The 17,018-nt window shown below is 33.6% G+C and overlaps 1 protein-coding gene across 1 annotated transcript in view; it reads left to right on the forward strand.

Moving 5' to 3' along the window:
* LOC119600964 (ATP-binding cassette sub-family C member Sur) overlaps positions 1-13,435 on the forward strand; it is a gene marked incomplete at its 3' end in the record, with an annotated part of 118,086 nt that extends 104,651 nt beyond the window's left edge. Inside the window, 7 exon segments of the mRNA XM_037951570.1 lie at positions 2,070-2,196; positions 2,198-2,266; positions 6,013-6,060; positions 6,062-6,250; positions 6,252-6,432; positions 6,806-6,985; positions 13,308-13,435. Of these exon segments, the coding sequence (XP_037807498.1) occupies positions 2,070-2,196; positions 2,198-2,266; positions 6,013-6,060; positions 6,062-6,250; positions 6,252-6,432; positions 6,806-6,985; positions 13,308-13,435 (922 nt within the window).
* Between the last annotated feature and the right edge of the window lie 3,583 nt (positions 13,436-17,018).

Raw genomic sequence — 17,018 nt, forward strand, 5'->3', positions numbered from 1 at the left:
ATAGTCTAGTCTATAGTCTAGTCTATAGTCTAGTCTATAGTCTAGTCTATAGTCTAGTCTATAGTCTAGTCTATGTCTAGTCTATAGTCTAGTCTATAGTCTAGTCTATAGTCTAGTCTACAGTCTAGTCTGTAGTCTAGTTTAGTCTATAGTCTAGTCTATAGTCTAGTCTATAGTCTAGTCTATAGTCTAGTCTATAGTCTATAGTCTAGTCTATAGTCTAGTCTATAGTCTAGTCTATAGTCTAGTCTATAGTCTAGTCTATAGTCTAGTCTATAGTCTAGTCTATAGTCTAGTCTATAGTCTAGTCATAGTCTAGTCTATAGTCTAGTCTATAGTCTAGTCTATAGTCTAGTCTATAGTCTAGTCTGTAGTCTAGTCTATAGTCTAGTCTATAGTCTAGTCTATAGTCTAGCTATAGTCTAGTCTATAGTCTAGTCTATAGTCTAGTCTATAGTCTAGTCTATAGTCTAGTCTATAGTCTAGTCTATAGTCTAGTCTATAGTCTAGTCTATAGTCTAGTCTATAGTCTAGTCTATAGTCTAGTCTCTATAGTCTATAGTCTAGTCTATAGTCTAGTCTATAGTCTAGTCTAGTCTATAGTCTAGTCTATAGTCTAGTCTAGTCTAGTCTATAGTCTAGTCTATAGTCTAGTCTATAGTCTAGTCTATAGTCGAGTCTATAGTCTAGTCTATAGTCTAGTCTATAGTCTAGTCTATAGTCTAGTCTATAGTCTAGTCTATAGTCTAGTCTATTGTCTAGTCTATAGTCTAGTCTATAGTCTAGTCTATAGTCTAGTCTATAGTCTAGTCTATAGTCTATCTATAGTCTAGTCTATAGTCTAGTCTATAGTCTAGTCTATAGTCTAGTCTAGTCTAGTCTATAGTCTAGTCTATAGTCTAGTCTATAGTCTAGTCTATAGTCTAGTCTATAGTCTAGTCTATAGTCTAGTCTATAGTCTAGTCTATAGTCTAGTCTATAGTCTAGCCTATAGTCTAGTCTATAGTCTAGTCTATAGTCTAGTCTATAGTCTAGTCTATAGTCTAGTCTATAGTCCTGTCTATAGTCTAGTCTATAGTCTAGTCTAGTCTATAGTCTAGTCTATAGTCTAGTCTATAGTCTAGTCTAGTCTATAGTCTAGTCTATAGTCTAGTTTCTGTTTAGTCTTTGGTCGAGTCTTTTGTGTAGTCTATAGTCAGATCTGTAGTCTAGACTATAGTTTATTATCTAGGTTTTATCTAGTTTATTCTCTAATATCTTGTATTTTTGTTTATGTCGTTATTTTCTTTCTAAATGAAAACTTTAAATTAAATTTCTCTTTTTAAATACATCTTCTCGCCCTTTTAAACAATCAAATCCTTAAGTTTTGTCTTGTTTTATCCATATGTTTGCGGCACACATACATTATGTGGGGAATAGATTCCTGTATCCCTATTTGTAGTTGTGTGTTGTTAGTTACCATATTATCATTATTTGTTGCTTAAACATGTTTACATTACTTAAGTTTTCTTTCTTTATATGTTCCCTTTGTAGTTTCTTCATCAGTAGGGAAAAGTAAGAAATAAATTGTCTTTGAAAGAAAAAAAGGAAAAACAGGAACTTTCTTCAAACTATTCTTGTTTAGTAATAATAAAAACTACACTTTAACTTTTAGTTTGGGGTATACATATATCTAGGAAAACATGTACTCTATTTGCTAGAGAGAGTGTAGGAGTTTAAAAGAAATAAAAATCCCTTTGTGGTTGTCGATTGTGTTATTGTTGGGTCTTAGTTTGTTTAAGTTTTTTGTTGTTCTACAAAGTATTATTGCAATAATGTTCGCCATTGTTGTTGTTGCTGCTACTGTTGCATGTTATGCATATTTTATGAGTTTTTTTAAGAGTAAATGGTTATTGAAGTCTGCTAGTGATTGTCGAGGGAAAACATAATTTTTGAGGCGGAAATTAATCTTGCGCAGGATGTTTTGTAATTTAGATTTTCTATAATTTCTTATTCACACATACATACATATATCTTTTACTTTTTATTAATACTCCTTTATTGTTTGTTTTTCTTGTTGCTGTTTATAGAGAATTACAACGTATTGAAAATGCCACCAACTCACCAGTGATATCACATCTATCGGAAACCATACAAGGTGTAACAACAATACGTGCCTACAATCAAGAGTCACGTTTTACAGAAATCCTCTTTCGAACGACTTGAAGAAAATACAATTGCATTTACCATATTGAATACCAGTAATCGTTGGTTGGGTATATCATTGGTAAGTGGTAAAATAAGATTTTAAAAACATGTTCTTATGTCATTACAAACATATACATAAATGTGTTGTATATCCTGCCAGATCTTTACCTTACTCCTCTGGCAAATATTAAGCCATGAAGTCATTCATTTAAAACACAATTAGGAAATTTCTAAACAAATTCTTAATATTTAAACAAACTAGTTTAACAACATTTCATGTTGCCATTTTTCTTCCTTTTTTACATCTCCCCGGCTCCTCATCTAAATTTCTTAACAGTTCCGTAAGAATATTTTGCCAGAACTTCTTTATTTGTAACTAATTTTTTAAATAAAAAATAGCAAAACTGTCTACAACAGCTGTTATAAATGTAGAAACGTGTTGGGGTTTTAAAAGGCCAACATAAGTATTTTTATTTGTTTTTGTTATAATTTTATGTTCAAAATTAAATTGTAGTTACATGTTTTCTTATAGTTTCCCAGTGCGAGAAAATAATATAGAACACCTTACAAAATAGTTATTTTTGGTAAAAACTGTTCAAAGGAATTAAAAATTTGTAACAAAAACACAGGTGCTTTTAAGTCATAAATTATAGTAAAATTTGGAACTTGTTAAATCATTAAATAATAGTTATTAAAAGATTGTTATTATTTGAGAGAATGTGCTCATTTGCGTATGAGTAATAATAGGAAGTTTAGGAAAAATTTATATAAATCATACGCACTATGTACATAGTAAAACTGAACTGAACTAGAACAAAACCCAAAACTGAACTAGAACAGTACTAGAACTAAAACCATAACTGAACTAGAACAGTACTAGAACATAAAACCATAACTGAACTAGAACTGAACTAGAACTAGAACTGAACTAGAACTGAACTAGAACTGAACTAGAACTGAACTAGAACTGAACTAGAACTGAACTAGAACTAAACTGAACTAGAACTGAACTAGAACTGAACTAGAACTGAACTAGAACTGAACTAGAACTGAACTAGAACTGAACTAGAACTGAACTAGAACTGAACTAGAACTGAACTAGAACTGAACTAGAACTGAACTAGAACTGACTAGAACTGAACTAGAACTGAACTAGAACTGAACTAGAACTGACTAGACTGAACTAGAACTGAACTAGAACTGAACTAGAACTGAACTAGAACTGAACTAGAACTGAACTAGAACTGAACTAGAACTGAACTAGAACTGAACTAGAACTGAACTAGAACTGAACTAGAACTGAACTAGAACTGAACTAGAACTGAACTAGAACTGAACTAGAACTGAACTAGAACTGAACTAGAACTGAACTAGAACTGAACTAGAACTGAACTAGAACTGAACTAGAACTGAACTAGACTGAACTAGAACTGAACTAGAACTGAACTAGAACTGAACTAGAACTGAACTAGACTGAACTAGAACTGAACTAGAACTGAACTAGAACTGAACTAGAACTGAACTAGAACTGAACTAGAACTGAACTAGAACTGAACTAGAACTGAACTAGAACTGAACTAGAACTGAACTAGAACTGAACTAGAACTGAACTAGAACTGAACTAGAACTGAACTAGAACTGAACTAGAACTGAACTAGAACTGAACTAGAACTGACAACTGAACTAGAACTGAACTAGAACTGAACTAGAACTGAACTAGAACTGAACTAGAACTGAACTAGAACTGAACTAGAACTGAACTAGAACTGAACTAGAACTGAACTAGAACTGAACTAGAACTGAACTAGAACTGAACTAGAACTGAACTAGACTGAACTAGAACTGAACTAGAACTGAACTAGAACTGAACTAGAACTGAACTAGAACTGAACTAGAACTGAACTAGAACTGAACTAGAACTGAACTAACTGACTAAACTGAACGAACTGAACTAGAACTGAACTAGAACGAACTAGAACTGAACTAGAACTGAACTAGAACTGAACTAGAACTGAACTAGAACTGAACTAGAACTGAACTAGAACTGAACTAGAACTGAACTAGAACTGAACTAGAACTGAACTAGAACTGAACTAGAACTGAACTAGAACTGAACTAGAACTGAACTAGAACTGAACTAGAACTGAACTAGAACTGAACTAGAACTGAACTAGAACTGAACTAGAACTGAACTAGAACTGAACTAGAACTGAACTAGAACTGAACTAGAACTGAACTAGAACTGAACTAGAACTGAACTAGAACTGAACTAGAACTGAACTAGAACTGAACTAGAACTGAACTAGAACTGAACTAGAACTGAACTAGAACTGAACTAGAACTGAACTAGAACTGAACTAGAACTGAACTAGAACTGAACTAGAACTGAACTAGAACTAGAACTGAACTAGAACTGAACTAGAACTGAACTAGAACTGAACTAGAACTGAACTAGAACTGAACTAGAACTGAACTAGAACTGAACTAGAACTGAACTAGAACTGAACTAGAACTGAACTAGAACTGAACTAGAACTGAACTAGAACTGAACTAGAACTGAACTAGAACTGAACTAGAACTGAACTAACTGAACTAGAACTGAACTAGAACTGAACTAGAACTGAACTAGAACTGAACTAGAACTGAACTAGAACTGAACTAGAACTGAACTAGAACTGAACTAGAACTGAACTAGAACTGAACTAGAACTGAACTAGAACTGAACTAGAACTGAACTAGAACTGAACTAGAACTGAACTAGAACTGAACTAGAACTGAACTAGAACTGAACTAAACTGAACTGAACTAGAACTGAACTAGAACTGAACTAGAACTGAACTAGAACTGAACTGAACGAACTGAACTAGAACTGAACTAGAACTGAACTAGAACTGAACTATAACTGAACTAGAACTGAACTAGAACTGAACTATAACTGAACTAGAACTGAACTAGAACTGAACTAGAACTGAACTAGAACTAGAACTGAACTAGAACTGAACTAGAACTGAACTAGAACTGAACTAGAACTGAACTAGAACTGAACTAGAACTGAACTAGAACTGAACTAGAACTGAACTAGAACTGAAACTAGAACTAGAACTGAACTAGAACTGAACTAGAACTGAACTAGAACTGAACTAGAACTGAACTAGAACTGACTAGAACTGAACTAGAACTGAACTAGAACTGAACTAGAACTGAACTAGAACTGAACTAGAACTGAACTAGAACTGAACTAGAACTGAACTAGAACTGAACTAGAACTGAACTAGAACTGAACTAGAACTGAACTAGAACTGAACTAGAACTGAACTAGAACTGAACTGAACTGAACACTAGAACTGAACTAGAACTGAACTAGAACTGAACTAGAACTGAACTAGAACTGAACTAGACTGAACGAGAACTGAACAGAACTGAACTAGAACTGAACTAGAACTGAACTAGAACTGAACTAGAACTGAACTAGAACTGAACTAGAACTGAACTAGAACTGAACTAGAACTGAACTAGAACTGAACTAGAACTGAACTAGAACTGAACTAGAACTGAACTAGAACTGAACTAGAACTGAACTAGAACTGAACTAGAACTGAACTAGAACTGAACTAGAACTGAACTAGAACTGAACTAGAACTGAACTAGAACTGAACTAGAACTGAACTAGAATCTGAACTAGATCTGAACTAGAACTGAACTAGAGCCAAACTAAATCTGGAGAATAACTCTTATAATTTAATTTTATAAATTTTAGATAAAAATTAATAGAAAACACAAGTATTATTTTCTCCTTTTCTTTATTTCTATGTTAACAAACAATAGGATTACCTAGGTGGTGTGATTGTATTTGTGGCCATAGTGACAGCTTTATTTGGCGGCAACAATTGCCTGTAACAACTATAGTAAACAAGTTGATCAACAGCAGTACAACAGTGACAATAATAAACACTCGGTGACAAGCGATACAATAGCGACATTGTTGCCCCTGACACCGACACCATCTTTGGTTGGTTTGGCCATAAACTATACGCTGTTGATGCCAATTTATTTGAATTGGGTTTGTAAAACTTTTGGCCGACATGGAAATGTATGTTGGTTCCGTAGAACGTATTGCTTATTATGCTGAAGAAGCTACAGAGAATATGGAAGATGTTGAGGAAAAGAAATTAGGGCACAAAGAGGAAGAAGAAGAAACAACTCATAAAAATGAAAATGAAGCTAGTAAAGATAATAAGAGGAGCAGCAGATAAATGTCAGTTGCGCCAGCAACAACAATTCCAAAGAGTGCATGTTAACAAACCCTGCTACTGCTGGCCCGCAAGAAAATAATAAAGATATTGTAACTGGTCTTCTATCAAAGTCTCCAGCTTCCACAGACAACAATGATAATGGTTGTTTAACTTGCCTGCAAATAATAATAAACAACAACTGACAACATGTCGATACAATACAACATGCCACAACAACTACAGCTGATGATGATGATGCCCATCATCATCTTACTAATGATGGACAGATTGCAGCAGTAACCACAAAAACTTTTGCAAATAAACTAAAAACAACAATAGCTGGAGCAGCAGGAACAGAAACTGGATCAACAGCAGAATGTGATGACAACATGACAGGAAAACAATTGCAACATCATCACCGACAACATCACCAACAACTGCCATGAACATTAAGTCAAAGAAGTGTTCAACATCTTCTAACTCGAACACATCGTCGAAGCCATTAGAACGTAATGATGCAGAACGAAGAGCCAGTGTGCGACGTTTGGCCAAGTGTAAAAAACAATGTAAGTAGAGGAATTTATTAAAATGTTGCGTTTACACTAACCAATGCAAAGACTGTTTTAGTCTAGTCTGTAGTCTAGTTTATAGTCTAGTCTATAGTCTAGTCTATAGTCTAGTCTATAGTCTAGTCTATAGTCTAGTCTATAGTCTATCTATAGTCTAGTCTATAGTCTAGTCTATAGTCTAGTCTATAGTCTAGTCTATAGTCTAGTCTATAGTCTAGTCATAGTCTAGTCTATAGTCTAGTCTATAGTCTAGTCTATAGTCTAGTCTATAGTCTAGTCTATAGTCTAGTCTATAGTCTAGTCTATAGTCTAGTCATAGTCTAGTCTATAGTCTAGTCTATAGTCTAGTCTATAGTCTAGTCTATAGTCTAGTCCATAGTCTAGTCTATAGTCTAGTCTATAGTCTAGTCTATAGTCTAGTCTATAGTCTAGTCTATAGTCTAGTCTATCTAGTCTATAGTCTAGTCTATAGTCTAGTCTATAGTCTAGTCTATAGTCTATCTATAGTCTAGTCTATAGTCTAGTCTATAGTCTAGTCTATAGTCTAGTCTATAGTCTAGTCTATAGTCTAGTCTAGTCTAGTCTATAGTCTAGTCTATAGTCTAGTCTATAGTCTAGTCTATAGTCTAGTCTATAGTCTAGTCTATAGTCTAGTCTATCTAGTCTATAGTCTAGTCTATAGTCTAGTCTATAGTCTAGTCTATAGTCTAGTCTATAGTCTAGTATATAGTCTAGTCTATAGTCTAGTCTAGTCTATAGTCTAGTCTATAGTCTAGTCTATAGTCTAGTCTATAGTCTAGTCTATAGTCTAGTCTATAGTCTAGTCTATAGTCTAGTCTATAGTCTAGTCTATAGTCTAGTCTATAGTCTAGTCTATAGTCTAGTCTATAGTCTAGTCTATAGTCTAGTCTATAGTCTAGTCTATAGTCTAGTCTATAGTCTAGTCTATAGTCTAGTCTATAGTCTAGTCTATAGTCTAGTCTATAGTCTAGTCTAGTCTAGTCTATAGTCTAGTCTATAGTCTAGTCTATAGTCTAGTCTATAGTCTAGTCTAGTCTAGTCTAAGTCTAGTCTATAGTCTAGTCTATAGTCTAGTCTATAGTCTAGTCTATAGTCTAGTCTATAGTCTAGTCTATAGTCTAGTCTATAGTCTAGTCTATAGTCTAGTCTATAGTCTAGTCTATAGTCTAGTCTATAGTCTAGTCTATAGTCTAGTCTATAGTCTAGTCTATAGTCTAGTCTATAGTCTAGTCTATAGTCTAGTCTATAGTCTAGTCTATAGTCTAGTCTATAGTCTAGTCTATAGTCTAGTCTATAGTCTAGTCTATAGTCTAGTCTATAGTCTAGTCTATAGTCTAGTCTATAGTCTAGTCTATAGTCTAGTCTATAGTCTAGTCTATAGTCTAGTCTATAGTCTAGTCTATAGTCTAGTCTATAGTCTAGTCTTATAGTCTAGTCTAGTCTATAGTCTAGTCTATAGTCTAGTCTATAGTCTAGTCTATAGTCTAGTCTAGTCTATATTCTAGTCTATAGTCTAGTCTATAGTCTAGTCTAGTCTATATTCTAGTCTATAGTCTAGTCTATAGTCTATAGTCTAGTCTAGTCTATAGTCTAGTCTAGTCTATATTCTAGTCTATAGTCTAGTCTATAGTCTAGTCTATAGTCTAGTCTATAGTCTAGTCTATAGTCTAGTCTATAGTCTAGTCTATAGTCTAGTCTATAGTCTAGTCTATAGTCTAGTCTAGTCTATAGTCTAGTCTATAGTCTAGTCTATCTATAGTCTAGTCTAGTCTAGCCTAGTCTAGTCTATAGTCTAGTCTAGTCTAGTCTAGTCTATAGTCTAGTCTATAGTCTAGTCTATATCTAGTCTATAGTCTAGTCTATAGTCTAGTCTATAGTCTAGTCTATAGTCTAGTCTATAGTCTACTCTATAGTCTAGTCTATAGTCTAGTCTATAGTCGTCTATAGTCTAGTCTATAGTCTATATATAGACTAGTCCATAGTCCATTATATAGTCTAGAATGTTCTAGTTCTAGTTCTGTTCGAGTTCAGTTCTAGTTCAGTTCTAGTTCAGTTCTAGTTCAGATCTAGTTCAGATCTAGTTCAGTTCTAGTTTAGTTCTAGTTCAGTTCTAGTTCAGTTCTAGTTCAGTTCTAGTTCAGTTCTAGTTCAATTCTAGTTCATTCTAGTTCAGTTCTAGTTCAGTTCTAGTTCAGTTCTAGTTCAGTTCTAGTTCAGTTCTAGTTCAGTTCTAGTTCAGTTCTAGTTCAGTTCTAGTTCAGTTCTAGTTCAGTTCTAGTTCAGTTCTAGTTCAGTTCTAGTTCAGTTCTAGTTCAGTTCTAGTTCAGTTCTAGTTCAGTTCTAGTTCAGTTATAGTTCAGTTATAGTTCAGTTCTAGTTCAGTTCTAGTTCAGTTCTAGTTCAGTTCTAGTTCAGTTCTAGTTCAGTTCTAGTTCAGTTCTAGTTCATTCTAGTTCAGTTCTAGTTCAGTTCTAGTTCAGTTCTTCAGTTCTAGGTCAATTCTAGTTCAGTTCTAGTTCAGTTCTAGTTCAGTTCTAGTTCAGTTTTAGTTCTGTTCTAGTTCTGATTTGTCTTAACTTTCTTGAGTTTTTTTCACCGCCAGTGTAGACGTCTAAGGATATTTCCTTAGATATAAGAAGAGGACAAATAAACCTTTAGGTATTAGTTCATTTGTTTTTGTTTTGTTGTTTACTTTCTTTTTAAATTTATTTCCAAGAATGAGCGAAATATATGTCTGTCTGTCTGACTGCTGGTATGTTTGGGTGAATAAAATGATATTTTTAGCACAAGGGGTTAGTCTAAAACTTGTTTGTTATTTTGTTTTACGTTGGAAAGAGTACAAGGATGTAGGTGGGGATATGTATGTGAGTTTTTGTTTGTGTGCATATTAGTTCAATTTCAAGGTAAGTTTAATGGCTAAAGTTTATGGGTAAAAATTGTTTGACTTTGTTTGCAACCTGCTGTGTTAGGATTTCAGAAATTGTATTAGTGTATGTGTGGGGTAGTCGGGAATTTATAAATTTTAGTTATGTGAGAGGAAGTAAAAGAAAGTGAGTGTGTAAAGTAGCATGAGTGGCAATATCAACATTAAACCAGTGCATTTAACTGCTTATTTATAGTTCAACTTTTTTGTAATGCAATTAGCCAACAAATTAAGAATTATCTAGAAAATAAGGGGAACAAATGAAAATTTTAATTTAAACGAAGAGTAAACTTAATGAATATATTTTATTATGATATTGTTAACTTTAACTAAGTATTACTTTTTTAAATATTATTGAAAAGTTTCTTGCATCCATTGATATGTCTATTTGTGCAATTTCCGTTTTAAAAGTTGACTTTGATTTCTATAACAAATTTCATAACAGTATTATCGATTTTAAAGCAAATAAAACATTTTTACAATTTTGTTAAAAAAGTTTTATATAATTTCTTTGACTCCCTTTTTAAACTTTAAATACAAACATAAATCATTTCTTTTTTGTGTCCTTGCTTTAATTTGGTTTGTTGCATATTATATTTTACAATTTCTTTAATTTAATTTTTTTGTTGAATTCTTTTTAAATATTTATTAGTATTTTACTTTCATGTTTATTTTAATATATTTGCTTTTCTATTTCGTTCTTTTGACTGACACATTTTGTGGTTGGAAAACAATAAATCTTTGAGCAAAACTTTTTTCTGTTGCGTCCGCCATTTCGTTTGGCTAACTGTTTTTTAACTAAGCATATCCTGTTTGAACAGTTTTTCTTTTATTTTTTTGATCTACCATCATAGACATTTTTTGCAATTGCTGTTTGATGTTCCCTGAAGGTTTGAAAAGAGATATAGTTGGTTAATTGTGTAATATGTTACATCGTAAAGCACAATTTTTTTCAGAGTATATAATTTGTTTGTTCTACAGATGGAAAAATGTTTTTCAGGCGATTTTTTTAGAAAAATGTTTATAGTTGGAAACAATAACAAATAATAGTTTTTCTGGTGTTTTAAAGTTTGTGACTACTTAAGCGATTTAATATAGATTTTTTAGTTCTGTTCTAGTTCTAGTTCTGTTCTAGTTCTGTTCTAGTTCTGTTCTAGTTCTGTTCTAGTTCTGTTCTAGTTCTGTTCTAGTTCTGTTCTAGTTCTGTTCTAGTTCTGTTCTAGTTCTGTTCTAGTTCTGTTCTAGTTCTGTTCTAGTTCTGTTCTAGTTCTGTTCTAGTGTTCTAGTTCTGTTCTAGTTCTGTTCTAGTTCTGTTCTAGTTCTGTTCTAGTTCTGTTCTAGTTCTGTTCTAGTTCTGTTCTAGTTCTGTTCTAGTTCTGTTCTAGTTCTGTTCTAGTTCTGTTCTAGTTCTGTTCTAGTTCTGTTCTAGTTCTGTTCTAGTTCTGTTCTAGTTCTGTTCTAGTTCTGTTCTAGTTCTGTTCTAGTTCTGTTCTAGTTCTGTTCTAGTTCTGTTCTAGTTCTGTTCTAGTTCTGTTCTAGTTCTGTTCTAGTTCTGTTCTAGTTCTGTTCTAGTTCTGTTCTAGTTCTGTTTTAGTTCTGTTCTAGTTCTGTTCTAGTTCTGTTCTAGTTCTGTTCTAGTTCTGTTCTAGTTCTGTTCTAGTTCTGTTCTAGTTTGTTCTAGTTCTGTTCTAGTTCTGTTCTAGTTCTGTTCTAGTTCTGTTCTAGTTCTGTTCTAGTTCTGTTCTAGTTCTGTTCTAGTTCTGTTCTAGTTCTGTTCTAGTTCTGTTCTAGTTCTGTTCTAGTTCTGTTCTAGTTCTGTTCTAGTTCTGTTCTAGTTCTGTTCTAGTTCTGTTCTAGTTCTGTTCTAGTTCTGTTCTAGTTCTGTTCTAGTTCTGTTCTAGTTCTGTTCTAGTTCTGTTCTAGTTCTGTTCTAGTTCTGTTCTAGTTCTGTTCTAGTTCTGTTCTAGTTCTGTTCTAGTTCTGTTCTAGTTCTGTTCTAGTTCTGTTCTAGTTCTGTTCTAGTTCTGTTCTAGTTCTGTTCTAGTTCTGTTCTAGTTCTGTTCTAGTTCTGTTCTAGTTCTGTTCTAGTTCTGTTCTAGTTCTGTTCTAGTTCTGTTCTAGTTCTGTTCTAGTTCTGTTCTAGTTCTGTTCTAGTTCTGTTCTAGTTTGTTCTAGTTCTGTTCTAGTTCTGTTCTAGTTCTGTTCTAGTTCTGTTCTAGTTCTGTTCTAGTTCTGTTCTAGTTCTGTTCTAGTTCTGTTCTAGTTCTGTTCTAGTTCTGTTCTAGTTCTGTTCTAGTTCTGTTCTAGTTCTGTTCTAGTTCTGTTCTAGTTCTGTTCTAGTTCTGTTCTAGTTCTGTTCTAGTTCTGTTCTAGTTCTGTTCTAGTTCTGTTCTAGTTCTGTTCTAGTTCTGTTCTAGTTCTGTTCTAGTTCTGTTCTAGTTCTGTTCTAGTTCTGTTCTAGTTCTGTTCTAGTTCTGTTCTAGTTCTGTTCTAGTTCTGTTCTAGTTCTGTTCTAGTTCTGTTCTAGTTCTGTTCTAGTTCTGTTCTAGTTCTGTTCTAGTTTGTTCTAGTTCTGTTCTAGTTCTGTTCTAGTTCTGTTCTAGTTCTGTTCTAGTTCTGTTCTAGTTCTGTTCTAGTTCTGTTCTAGTTCTGTTCTAGTTCTGTTCTAGTTCTTTCTAGTTCTGTTCTAGTTCTGTTCTAGTTCTGTTCTAGTTCTGTTCTAGTTCTGTTCTAGTTCTGTTCTAGTTCTGTTCTAGTTCTGTTCTAGTTCTGTTCTAGTTCTGTTCTAGTTCTGTTCTAGTTCTGTTCTAGTTCTGTTCTAGTTCTGTTCTAGTTCTGTTCTAGTTCTGTTCTAGTTCTGTTCTAGTTCTGTTCTAGTTCTGTTCTAGTTCTGTTCTAGTTCTGTTCTAGTTCTGTTCTAGTTCTGTTCTAGTTCTGTTCTAGTTCTGTTCTAGTTCTGTTCTAGTTCTGTTCTAGTTCTGTTCTAGTTCTGTTCTAGTTCTGTTCTAGTTCTGTTCTAGTTCTGTTCTAGTTCTGTTCTAGTTCTGTTCTAGTTCTGTTCTAGTTCTGTTCTAGTTCTGTTCTAGTTCTGTTCTAGTTCTGTTCTAGTTCTGTTCTGTTCTGTTCTGTTCTAGTTCTGTTCTAGTTTTTGTATTAGTGTTGATACAGTTCTAAATCAATTTGAGTTCAGTCCAGTTTTCTATCAGAAATTTTAACTAAAAGGGTACTACTATGTTTTACTATTACTTCATACCGCTAAAAATATTGTTCCTTTCTGTTGAAAAATTTTTTCTATTGCATTACTTTCGTTCCGATATTATTTATGTACATATACATAACATATCAAATCATTTTTTGCCTTTTGCTATTTCACAGACAATCCAGTAGCAATTTCGTGGCCACAACGTGGTGATATATCTTTTGAAAATGTCAGTTTACGTTATGAAGGGCAACCAGAGGATGTTATTAAAAATTTAAACTTAACAATACCAGCAGGTCAAAGGGTAAGTTGTAAACTAAACATATGGAGCTTAAGCAATTTAAGTATTTATTTTTAGTTCACATTTCTATATAAACCACTAAACTTTAGGCGCAGCAAATTAATTGCTTATCTTTTTAAACAGCCAATATATAATGAAAATGTAAGACTATTTTCCAATATGTGTGAAAATTAACTTTCTGTATTACTTTATTTATGTTTTTTATTTACATTTTTATTATAATTTAATATTTCCCTTGCAATTGAGCTCAAATAAACTACTCCTACACACAAGAGTTCATCAATATGCTCTGCTCCTGTTAATAGACAACAATTTTATGTCTGCGAGAAAAAAAAAAGATTTTTTGATATTTATAATTTTTTGAGGTCTTTTAAGTTAGTTTATCATGTGTAACTATTTTTTCGTTTCATACAAATAATCCCTGCATATATGTAGCCAAAAATGTACAAAAAAGTTAAATAAAATATTTATATTTTATGCAAAAAACACAAGCTTGTTAAAAATAAATTGCCTTCGGTCTGTAAAAAACAATAAATGTTAAAAATTAAATAAAAACACAGTTGATGAAATTAAAAACAGCATGTAATTTATAACGGAACTAGAAGAGAACTAGAACAGAACTAGAGCAGAAATAGAGAACAGAACAGATCTAGAACAGAACTAGAACAGAACTAGAACAGAACTAGAACAACTAGAACGAAACTAGAACACAACTAGAACACAACTAGAACAGAAACTAGAACAGAACTAGAACAGAACTAGAACAGAACTAGAACAGAACTAGAACAGAACTAGAACAGAACTAGAACAGAACTAGAACAGAAGACTAGAACAAACTAGAACACTAGAACAGAACTAGAACAGAACTAGAACAGAACTAGAACAGAACTAGAACAGAACTAGAACAGAACTAGAACAGAACTAGAACAGAACTAGAACAGAACTAGAACAGAACTAGAACAGAACTAGAACAGAACTAGAACAGAACTAGAACAGAACTAGAACAGAACTAGAACAGAACTAGAACAGAACTAGAACAGAACTAGAAACAGAACTAGAACAGAACTAGAAAGAACTAGAACAGAACTAGAACAGAACTAGAACAGAACTAGAACAGAACTAGAACAGAACTAGAACAGAACTAAACAGAACTAGAACAGAACTAGAACAGAACTAGAACAGAACTAGAACAGAACTAGAACAGAACTAGAACAGAACTAGAACAGAACTAGAACAGAACTAGAACAGAACTAGAACAGAACTAGAACAGAACTAGAACAGAACTAGAACAGAACTAGAACAGAACTAGAACAGAACTAGAACAGAACTAGAACAGAACTAGAACAGAACTAGAACAGAACTAGAACAGAACTAGAACAGAACTAGAACAGAACTAGAACAGAACTAGAACAGAACTAGAACAGAACTAGAACAAACTAGAACATAACTAGAACAGAACTAGAACAGAACTAGAACAGAACTAGAACAGAACTAGAACAGAACTAGAACAGAACTAGAACAGAACTAGAACAGAACTAGAACAGAACTAGAACAGAACTAGAACAGAACTAGAACAGAACTAGAACAGAACTAGAACAGAACTAGAACAGAACTAGAACAGAACTAGAACAGAACTAGAACAGAACTAGAACAGAACTAGAACAGAACTAGAACAGAACTAGAACAGAACTAGAACAGAACTAGAACAGAACTAGAACAGAACTAACAGAACTAGAACAGAACTAGAACAGAACTAGAACAGAACTAGAACAGAACTAGAACAGAACTAGAACAGAACTAGAACAGAACTAGAACAGAACTAGAACAGAACTAGAACAGAACTAGAACAGAAGTAGAACAGAACTAGAACAGAACTAGAACAGAACTAGAACAGAACTAAAACAGAACTAGACAGAACTAGAACAGAACTAGAACAGAACTAGAACAGAACTAGAACAGAACTAGAACAGAACTAGAACAGAACTAGAACAGAACTAGAACAGAACTAGAACAGAACTAGAACTAGAACAGAACTAGAACAGAACAGAGAACTAGAACAGAACTAGAACAGAACTAGAACAGAACTAGAACAGAACTAAAACAGAACTAGAACAGAACTAGAACAGAACTAGAACAGAACTAGAACAGAACTAGAACAGAACTAGACAGAACAGAACAGAACTAGAAGAGAACTAGAACAGAACTAGAACAGAACTAGAACAGAACTAGAACAGAACTAGAACAGAATTAGAACAGAACTAGAACAGAACTAGAACAGAACTAGAACAGAACTAGAACAGAACTAGAACAGAACTAGAACAGAACTAGAACAGAACTAGAACAGAACTAGAACAGAACTAGAACAGAACTAGAACAGAACTAGAACAGAACTAGAACAGAACTAGAACAGAACTAGAACAGAACTAGAACAGAACTAGAACAGAACTAGAACAGAACTAGAACAGAACTAGAACAGAACTAGAACAGAACTAGAACAGAACTAGAACAGAACTAGAACAGAACTAGAAACAGAACTAGAACAGAACTAGAACAGAACTAGAACTAGAACAGAACTAGAACAGAACTAGAACAGAACTAGAACAGAACTAGAACAGAACTAGAACTAGAACAGAACTAAACAGAACTAGAACAGAACTAGAACAGAACTAGAACAGAACTAGAACAGAACTAGAACAGAACTAGAACAGAACTAGAACAGAACTAGAACAGAACTAGAACAGAACTAGAACAGAACTAGAACAGAACTAGAACAGAACTAGAACAGAACTAGAACAGAACTAGAACAGAACTAGAACAGAACTAGAACAGAACTAGAACAGAACTAGAACAGAACTAGAACAGAACTAGAACAGAACTAGAACAGAACTAGAACAGAACTAGAACAGAACTAGAACAGAACTAGAACAGAACTAGAACAGAACTAGAACAGAACTAGAACAGAACTAGAACAGAACTAGAACAGAACTAGAACAGAACTAGAACAGAACTAGAACAGAACTAGAACAGAACTAGAACAGAACTAGAACAGAACTAGAACAGAACTAGAACAGAACTAGAACAGAACTAGAACAGAACTAGAACAGAACTAGAACAGAACTAGAACAGAACTAGAACAGAACTAGAACAGAACTAGAACAGAACTAGAACAGAACTAGAACAGAACTAGAACAGAACTAGAACAGAACTAGAACAGAACTAGAACAGAACTAGAACAGAACTAGAACAGAACTAGAACAGAACTAGAACAGAACTAGAACAGAACTAGAACAGAACTAGAACAGAACTAGAACAGAACTAGAACAGAACTAGAACAGAACTAGAACTAGAACAGAACTAAACAGAACTAGAACAGAACTAGAACTAGAACAGAACTAGAACAGAACTAGAACAGAACTAGAACAGAACTAGAACAGAACTAGAACAGAACTAGAACAGAACTAGAACAGAACTAGAACAGAACTAGAACAGAACTAGAACAGAACTAGAACAGAACTAGAACAGAACTAGAACAGAACTAGAACAGAACTAGACACGAACTAAACTTAACTGTTTTGCCTTTACCAAA

Source organism: Lucilia sericata, unplaced genomic scaffold, assembly GCF_015586225.1.
Source record: "Lucilia sericata isolate MDLA Ls3-8-SP2 unplaced genomic scaffold, ASM1558622v1 Contig000130F_arrow, whole genome shotgun sequence".
In the NCBI taxonomy this organism is placed as follows: Eukaryota; Metazoa; Arthropoda; class Insecta; order Diptera; family Calliphoridae; genus Lucilia; species Lucilia sericata.